The following is a 9,396-nucleotide window of genomic DNA, read 5'->3' on the forward strand; positions in this document are numbered from 1 at the left end:
GTCTTAGCGTAGGCTGGAGTAAGCCCACGCGGAGGCTCACTAAAGTAAGCATCCAGAGGCGTTCTGAAAAATGAGTCATCCTATTCCCAAACGAGGGCATATACGAGCTAGCGCCTGACGCATCGCAGACTGCGCCATTCGCTTCACACGAGGAGGAGGAGGCAAAGACGGTGCCATCGCGAAACTGGAAAGTGACAGCTAGGCGTTGACGTGTTTGTTCCGTTTTTATGGGGAACTATAAACCTGAGAGGTGTATTTCAGTGACCAAAATTAATAATAAAAGGGGAGGACATGAAGGAAGGCTTCTGACGTTTGTAAATGTCTATTCCTGCGCCACATGAGAACATTACGCACTCATGACAGCGAATGGATGTAATACTCGTGTAGCATCCCAATCTAAAGCTTTCTTTCTTTTTCGAAATGTACCGCTGTAGAAGTTTCTCTTTGGTGTCCTTTTAGTAGCACCGTAGAGACGTATATATACATATACGTATATAGGAGAGAGCAGAAGGATGTGGTAAGCCGCAGGTTCCAAGCATGTATGGTACGTGCTTTGCAAATAGCACGCATCCGTTACGTATACGCGAAGGAAAGGAGAGACGGGATCGACGCATCAGTGACAGATTATACCGCAGCGGCGACGTAGAAGGATGCGGCTTTCGGCCGCGCCTATTTTTAACCAGCAGCCACATATTATCCAGCCAGCCAGCCAGCCAGCCAGCCAAGGAACCACGACCAGCTGTTCCTGCAGTGCTAGGCGGCAGCGCAAATGGACACGGCCATTTGCGAGAAGAACCGGCAGCCACGCGCCGCTTTCTTTTTTTTCCCTTTCTTTCGAAACCCCGAGGAGCCAATGACGGCTGTGTCTCGCGCCCATGCCAGGCTGCTCGCCTCTTTTGGAAGCCCCGCTGTATATAGTCGCCCGTTTCCATCTGCCCCTCTGGCACGCGGCGTGAGGCGACCATGAAGGAACGAAGAAATGCGCGCCGCTCGCAGATGCCGCCGCGTGCGTTTAGAAAGCAGGGAAGCGAGATGGTGGCATCACTCAGCTATACAACCACGTTACGCAAGCGCTATGCGGCCGTCGCTGAAAGTCACGGATGATGCCCTGTGCAACGCCGCGCCCATCCATACACGAGGTGTGTGCGTACGTATAGACGAGGACGTACGCAAGAAACGGAGAGCCAGATGCCTCAGAGCATATAAATAGCACGCCCGACCCAACCAATGCCACGTGTCGGAAGACAAATCACCGCCATCGAGTCACTGCACCTCAACCTCGAGGCTGCCAGGATCTCCAGCGGTTCTCGCCTTTGATGAAGATGTCCTGGAAGCGCGGCCCACAACGATATAGCCTCTCTTGCCAAGAGGCAGATGGTGATTCTTCATGTGAAAGTGATGTATCTCGTCATTCGATATAGGGCGTACGTTGGCCGAACCGCAAACACTTCCTATTCTATATATGCAAGCTTGTGTATAAATGCGAGTAGACCTTGGAACGCAAGAGTGTTGCTCGCATGGGGCTTCCACGAGAAGCAAAGTGAGCCAATTCGAAGTTGCGAGACATTTCGAACAATGTGACCACTTCTTGCGATGCGCCGCAACTTTGCGCGTCTCTCCTTGCAATCGCTATATAGCTCTTTGAAGATGCATATGGCACTAATGGCCCGGCCGATTGGAGGCAAGATGAGTAGGCCGTTTGGTCGCGGCCTCTATTCGGACGGCTGCGGCGCCGTACAGAGCGCAATCCGATGGCTCCTTTCACATCGCGGGGACGTTAGAGGGTGTCAAAGATTCGGCGAAAACGACCACGTTCTCTTCTGACCGCCTTGGCCCCGTCCTTGCGACTTTTTGTTGGTGCACTCGCGTGTGTGCGTGCGAGTGCGCGCGTCACTTAACTCGTTAACGACGCAGGGCGCGAGCGTGACGTCGCAATTCGAGAATACGGTGCAGTCGCGTGACTTTTCTCTATCTTTCTTTCTTCTCCGGTTGCGCACAGGCACCACGAAGGGCAGCTTGATTCCACCACAGTGAGAAAGAAGCGAAGCATTAAGCAGCAAAGAGCGAAGGAGAGAAGCTCAAGAGAAAGCAGCAGCTTACGATCCTACAGACGATGCCCTTAGGAAATGGGCGAGCAAGGAGCGTGGGAGAGAGCTCGCAAGAAGCCGAACGCAGGCCGAATGCGTGCGTACTTCACCGGCCGGCCGTCGCGAAGCTGTCGGGCGTTACGGTTAGTACTTTATGCAATGCCGCTCGGCAGGCCTGAACTGTGCGCCGAGACTGCTGCTATAGGAAGTCTGCTCCTTCGTGCTTTCCCCCTAGGGCGTTTCGTGCGCGTCGTTGGAGGCCACTCAGCTACTTGCCGTGCGCCGCAGTGACTAATGCACGAAGGAAAAGCAGCGGGCAATTCGTCACGGGCTTCTGTCGTTCCGAGGAAGGCTGATGCTCGCCGGTGTGAACGCATACCAATACGTCTGGGGAGATGTGTACTCATACGCGCCGTTGTTTCACCCTATAGTGTCCTAGCTTACTGAAGGATATTGAGAAAACACAAAGCAAGCGGGTCACCACCAGTATATACACCGTGGCTACAGAGTATACTTGAACCCTGCAATGCTCAACGTATGATATATTAAATGGAAAATGAGACATTCACCCAATCGTAGCAGTTGCTACAAAGGAGACCCATACGGCTTCCTGGAAAGAAAAGCCTCGCAGTTGAAGAAAAATTCGTCCTGGTCCGGGACTCGAACCCGGGACCACTGCCTTTCCGGGGCAGCCGCTCTAGCCATCTGAGCTAACCAGATGGCTAATGATATATTCTACGTCAAGTTCGATACCTCAAATTCTTGTTCAAGTGCGGGAAACCTAACGCATACCCTTATAGTATGCGTTGATACTCTGGGGCGAGCTTTCCGCAGGGGAGAGCTCAGCAAACTAATTACTAATAAACAATTACAAATACTATTCAAGTTTTAACTCAAATAACGTTTCATTTTTTTTTCTTTTACGAACGTACTCTCCGGAGAGTATGGCAGGAAATAAAGGCGTTCAACTATAGTTCTATTCTTCGTTAATGCCGGACACTGCAGAGTTAAGTGAAATGCAGGCGCTGATCCACAAAATTTAACTGAGACAGCTGTAATAATAACAATTGAATATAAAACGAAGACGTTCCGACTCCGCTCAGCTGAGACGCAATTACAAAAAAGAAAAAAGTTCAGTCGTCGAGCAGCGCACCGGACTTCTATTTAGGACCGAGTCGGAGGTATTGACAGCACAACAGCCTGCAAAGTGACCGAGGGAGGGGGCAGAAGTCGTGCACTTGCGTCTGTGTACCGAGGAGTTATTACGACTGGTAGGCGAAATGTACGAGAATAGCCGGCGAACAATGCATGGGGATGTTGCCAAAACTGACCTCCTCCGAACTCTCGTCTCCGCGTCGCCTCTTTTAGTATACTATAGTCACCACAAGGCCACGAGGGCATACCAGAGACCTCAAGGTTGACTGTCGGCTAATGGGGGACAAGTGCCAAGCGGAGAATGCAGTCCAGGGGGTCGGCGCTGAGGAACTAACCGAGCGGACAGCAGGAAAGAGTGGCAGAAAGAGATACAGATACTGGATAAACAGCTCTGCATCGAAAGTTTCGAGAAAAAAAAGGGAGAAACAGTCGCGACGCTCACGTGCGCTAGACACACAATGGACTCGAGCTGTTTCTACCCCGAGAGAACCTTATCAGCACTGCGGTATACGTCGTTGTCACGACTGTATGCGCGTGTGTGTTCTCCCGGTATAACACAAAGGACTCTAGGGGGCGGGACCGATGCGTGACCCCTGTCACCCACATGGCCGGACGACGACAATGCGTTCCAGTGGGAAAACGGCGGGGCCCCACGTGGTTCTTTTTTCCACAGCCCGCGCGCGCTATGGGCATCTCCGCCCGCGGAGAAAACTCGTGAGGATGTGACGACACGCATGACCGGCGCGCGTGCGTTGGGACTTGTGCCGTGCGAAGAACACCACCAAGATTCCCTTAGCCGTTTCGTCCACGCAGGAATGCCGCTCGCAATATGCGGCGCACTCCTCACAGATTGTGTATAGTGTCTGCGTATGCGCGCGAATGAAAGTATACACGTATACGAATGCGCAGCTGCGTGGCATTCACGGCCGTTTCTGTTGTGTTCGAGCAAACGAGAGAGAAAGATATTACGCACAAAGAAGGGGCAGCGCGCGACAGGCTTGGACTGACCTGGTGCCCTTGTGTAAAAGGAATGACGGAGCGTTCTTGCAACGCTGACGCTCTCTTGCACTCGAGGCGACGAGATTGGATCGCGGAGATCGAGGTCAAGTTGGCGCGCTCTTGGATTCAACCTTCTACATGTGCGCGGTGTGAGATAAAGGTTTACTTTTTGTGCATATTGAGCGTCGCAAGCGCTCGAAGGGAGAATTAATATTCCTTGCCACCTCGCATTTAATGCCGATGAATCGGCGACACGGTTTAGGTTCTCGCGAGTGATCGGGTATGTTCGCCAGTAAGCATAGCGAAACATCGCGCGCGTGTATCGTTCACTGAGGGGTTTCGTTGGTTGCATAAGGTGCAGACGACCATGGCAATGGCGCAAACCTGGGGACAGGCAGTCTGACCATGACCGTATATAAATTCGCTTCTTGAGGACGTCCAAACTGTGAGGTGACCAGCTGTTACACATGCAGCCATGAAATTTGCTAACTGGTTTCACCTTCGAGACGTCTTCGATAGACAACGCACCGATTTTGTGTTTAATATCACGTTCGTGGCTGTTCTGTGGTGTCGCTACTTAATCATGAAAGGCCAGCCTCATTTCCTTGCAGCCCTGAGCGCCAATCGTCATTGCGAACATTGTTGCAATTCTTGTCACGATTCATTCAAACATTCCGCCTGCCTTCGATTCCCCTCCACTATTTTCTCTCTCTCTCTTTTTCTGATAGAAATGACTGAGAAAAGTCTGCCGTCAAACGAACAGAGGCGTTCTTTTTCTTTTTTTGCGTGAAAATAATAGTTTTCGCTTTGTTTCGTTCTAGTTACCCAAAATGTTTCTCGTATATGCCAGCGCGTCAAAAACTGACCTTTCGCGCCCCTGTCTTGGTCCTCTATTGCAGCACGCGAGCCAGTGTCCCCTGGAGCCCGTGTACTGCGAGAACAAATGCGGCGTCAAGGTGTCGCGGCGGTTGCTGCAGGAGCACCGCACCAACGACTGCACCAAGCGGCTCGTGCCGTGCCCCTACTGCCGCAAGGAGTTCGTCTTCGACACGCTCAAGGTAACCACTCGCCACACTCCGACGGGCCCCGTGTGCAGTGAATAAAAAAGCCGTCGCTCGTCTAAGATGGCTTCTCCTCAAGAAGGGGCATTGTGGGGCGAAGCCCGCTTCTAGGCTTGTACTTGCGCGCCTAACAGAAAACAACGCTGCAACGACAACGGTAATTGTCGTTATAAATAAACAAGCGCACGTCAGCCGGAATCGAGTGTGCCCTCTACTCCAATTCCTTCTCTCGATTCGGTTCCGAGATCGGCGCTCGACCAATTGTGCTACCAAGGACATTATGCTTCCTTGTGCTACCAAGGAGGCATTAGAAAGGAGCACAAATTGAGAGGCTTCATTAAGTTTCGAATGAATGTCTACTCGATCAGACGAAAGCGCGAAGGAATAGCGCCTCTTTCAAACATATCAGCGACGTTAAATGTCCTACGCAGGATATAACAGCTCATTATCTCTTCCTGCATATTTTGTTCGCAGAACCACATTCCCAAGTGCCCGCGTTACCTGGTACAGTGCCACCAATGCGAGACAACGAAGATCCCACGCGAAGACCTGGAGCACCACCTCAAGGAGTTCTGCCCCGCTGCGGCTGTGGGTTGCGTTTTTAAGGATCTGGGCTGCAAGTTCAAGGTGATGGCGCGCCTCATGCACTTGCATGCTAGTACGCCTCTCTCTTCTCTCACTCGTGGCTCGCTGTGAACTTTTTTTCTCTCCGAACAATGAGACGTTTACTGAATGGCCTGGACACGCGCGTACCTTTTCCACTGATACTGCACTCGTGCATGCACTGAACATGACCACCAACCGAACGACTTACAAAGCATGTACACTATAATAGCAGAGTATCGCGGAATGTATGGTACCTCGAAGAGTGCTCCCTTGGCATCAGGCTTGCTTAGATCGAATGGCACGTGCTTGTGCAGCATGACGTCACAATGTTTCTTGTTTGACGAATATTCGTTTCTTTCTTAATACGCCTTCATGGAGATGCTGCGAAGTCAATGCCCGCGTTTCGAACAGTGCATCTACGGAATCAGTATATGTATAATGCACACCGAAAGTAAACGGGACACCACGTTCTGTGATGCGCTCATGCGCCGCAGCTGAGCTTCAAATTGCACAAGTTGTTGCGGCGACGACGCACTTCGATTCCAGAACTATGGGCTGTCTCCCTTCGGTGTGCATATAGTGCGGCCTTTCCGCACACGTCGTAGTAGTTAACATATACCGCTCTTTCACCTCTGCTGCAGGGTTCGCAGTTCGCGCTCGACCAGCACCTGGATGAGAGCAGCAAGAACCACCTGGGTCTGCTGTGCGGCATCGTGTCACGACAGCAGCAGCAGATCTCGGCGCTTCGCACCGCGCTCCACGGTCTTGTGGCCAACACCACGGGCACGCTTCTCTGGAAGATCTCCGACTACTCGCACAAGATGGCGGAAGCCAAGGCCCAAGAGGGTGGCCTCGAGATTTGCAGCCCGCCGTTCAGCACCAGCCCGTACGGCTACCGGCTCATGGCCACGCTGTTCCTCAACGGCAACGGCTCCGGCGAGTCGACGCACCTGTCCGTCTACATCAAGCTGTTGCCGGGCGAGTACGACTCGCTGCTACCGTGGCCCTTCGCGCACACGGTGTCGTTCGCGCTGCTAGGACCAACCGTCGACGCCCGACAAGGCGTGCCACATCGTTGAGAGCTTCGTGCCGGACCCGACGTGGAAGAACTTCCAGCGGCCCAGCCGCGAGCCGGACGCCCTGGGGTTCGGATTCCCGCGCTTCGTGTCGCACGAGATGCTCAAGAAGTGTCACTACGTGCGCGACAATGCCATCTTCATCAAGGTCACCGTGGACGAGAGCAAGATCATCGCCGTGTGATTGTGGTTGCTAGACTGTGCAGAGAGCAGACTGACGGTGCGCCGACGGTGACCTTCCAAAAGTGCTGAACGATGGCGTTGAAATGTGGCGGTGACTCGGCGAGTTTTAAAGCTACAATCGCTGCGCAGGAGAGGCTCTTGTCCCCCTTTCATGCTAGGTGCAGTCGGCCGCAAATGTTTACGAGACACGAGTTCCATGAGAATGTGGATTTCTGCCCTGTTGAGGCACGGCACTTTGGATTTAATGGATCACCTTGTAGGTCGCAAGAAGTGCTACAGACTGAAACTTTGAATTGGAGGCGCCGTGGGAACTTTTTCTTTCCGCAAAGCCCGCGTGCCGTAAACTTTTGTGGACGACTGTACATAAAGCTGATGTCTGGCGACATTGAAGATCAGATGCAGCTGCTTTTATATGCTAGAATGAGTTGCTGGGACCCCTCTCAGGTGTCAATTTTACACCTAGGCCGGCAAGACTCAAACTTTAAAACGGCGATGCTTAAACTGGCACGGTGAGTCGACAAACCTGAGAGCAACTATATCAAGCTATATAGCTGTGAAAATGGCTCACGATGAGCCATTTTGTTCTCGAGTGTACCGAATCATCGATGCCCGATTGCATTTAAGTTCGTGATGCGGCCGCTTCCTGATTATGCAAGCCAGCGTTGCACTGCTTGAGCATGTTGACACTGTCGGTCGAATGTCACACCCCTGAAAGTTGTTAAGGCAAGAACTACACATCGAGAAAGCATTATACACATTGCTCTGGCAACATATTTTTATGCTAACTGCTCACACCAGGATAAGCAAGGTGATTGCAGGCAGCAAGAGTATTGGAGGCCCTCAAGATGTAAGCAGCAATGAGTAACCTTATTACAGGCTGCAAATAAGAGTTGGTACAGTATGTCTTCTGAGAAAGCTGCAAGCCACTGAGATTACAATGATGCAGTTTGATCCAATTACGCTTTCTTCAAGGAAGCAATTCTGCCACTGCTCCTTGTATTGTGTCTTTTCCAATGTAAGCAAGATGGCAAGGTTAGGAATGACAAATCATTGAGCGGTGCACACTCAAACAAGCCAAGTCATGCCTTGCAAACTCCAGTGCACATTTTCACAGGGCAGCTTGCAAGCTTATAGGTGCAGACAACAGATGTGAAATGCTGGGACCATACGCAAGTGACCTAATGAGCACACAAAGTTGCTTTGTGCATGTTTTTAAGGTTGAAGGAAATATCTTTATCCACACTCAGGAATGTGCACAAGTAAAAAAAAAAAAAGGCATTGTAGAATAATGTGAACTGCTGCAGCTGTATCTGCTACACAAGACATCTCAGGAAAACCTTTCATGGGCAAAGTAATGCCGCCATCGAGCATCCTTTTCTTCTGGGCCTTGGGAACGAAGCTTAATTAAGTCTTCAAATTTCAACCATACTAACTTTACAATTCCACTGCACTTTTACACTTCCTACTTTTTAAGCACACTTTCAAGTAAAGTGGCACTATTTTGTCTTGGTAAAACAAATAAATATGTAACACATATTTACCTGTCTTACTAAAACAAAATAGTTCACTGACTGAGCACTATTTCACTATGAAACTGCAACGGCTAGGCATTTAACTTAACAGTGCTGTTAAAAAGGGGTTGTGTGTACTACAATTAGCAGCACAAGATGTCCTGGTATTACTTGTATGCAAGTTTCTGTCAAAACAATTATAAACTAGCTCTGTCATGTTTTCTCGCCATGTTGCTGTCATCTAATGAGTAGTATTTCTTTTCTTTAAATGATGCCCTCCTATTGACACTTTTCTCCTGACACTTGCACGGCCAAAGCTTTTTAATCACTATTTTTATTCCATAAACTGCCTTATATACCTTGTGCTGTTTTTTTGACATGCTTTATGTACAATTGATTTATAATAGCATACATATCCCTTAATATAATGATCTGTGTTTTTCTTCATAATGTATATACAAACAAAGGAATCTATACACATGTATGCCTTATAAATATGCATTTGTTTACAACGAAGCTTGTATGAAAACATTATTTGTACACTCCTAGTCACATGTCGTTCATCATGCTCATCCTCATCATCTGTAGATTTGTAGTCATATTGGAAAGTATGCACGTGCCTTCATTGTTCCAGCCTGAATAAAGACTGAAGATACTGAAAGTGCAAACAGCTCATATCTCTTTATGCCTTACTGCAGCAACAATGGACTTGTTGCTA

General features: G+C 50.0%; 1 protein-coding gene across 1 annotated transcript in view; it reads left to right on the plus strand.

Moving 5' to 3' along the window:
• The window catches only part of LOC119446169 (TNF receptor-associated factor 4-like), a 69,767-nt gene extending 60,418 nt beyond the window's left edge, over positions 1-9,349 (plus strand). Inside the window, 4 exon segments of the mRNA XM_037710526.2 lie at positions 5,141-5,299; positions 5,777-5,929; positions 6,550-6,945; positions 6,947-9,349. Coding sequence (XP_037566454.1) covers positions 5,141-5,299; positions 5,777-5,929; positions 6,550-6,945; positions 6,947-7,168 — 930 coding nt within the window. The 3' untranslated portion in view covers positions 7,169-9,349.
• Positions 9,350-9,396: the final 47 nt, after the last annotated feature.

The sequence above is a fragment of the Dermacentor silvarum genome, chromosome 3 (genome assembly GCF_013339745.2).
Source record: "Dermacentor silvarum isolate Dsil-2018 chromosome 3, BIME_Dsil_1.4, whole genome shotgun sequence".
NCBI lineage: Eukaryota > Metazoa > Arthropoda > Arachnida > Ixodida > Ixodidae > Dermacentor > Dermacentor silvarum.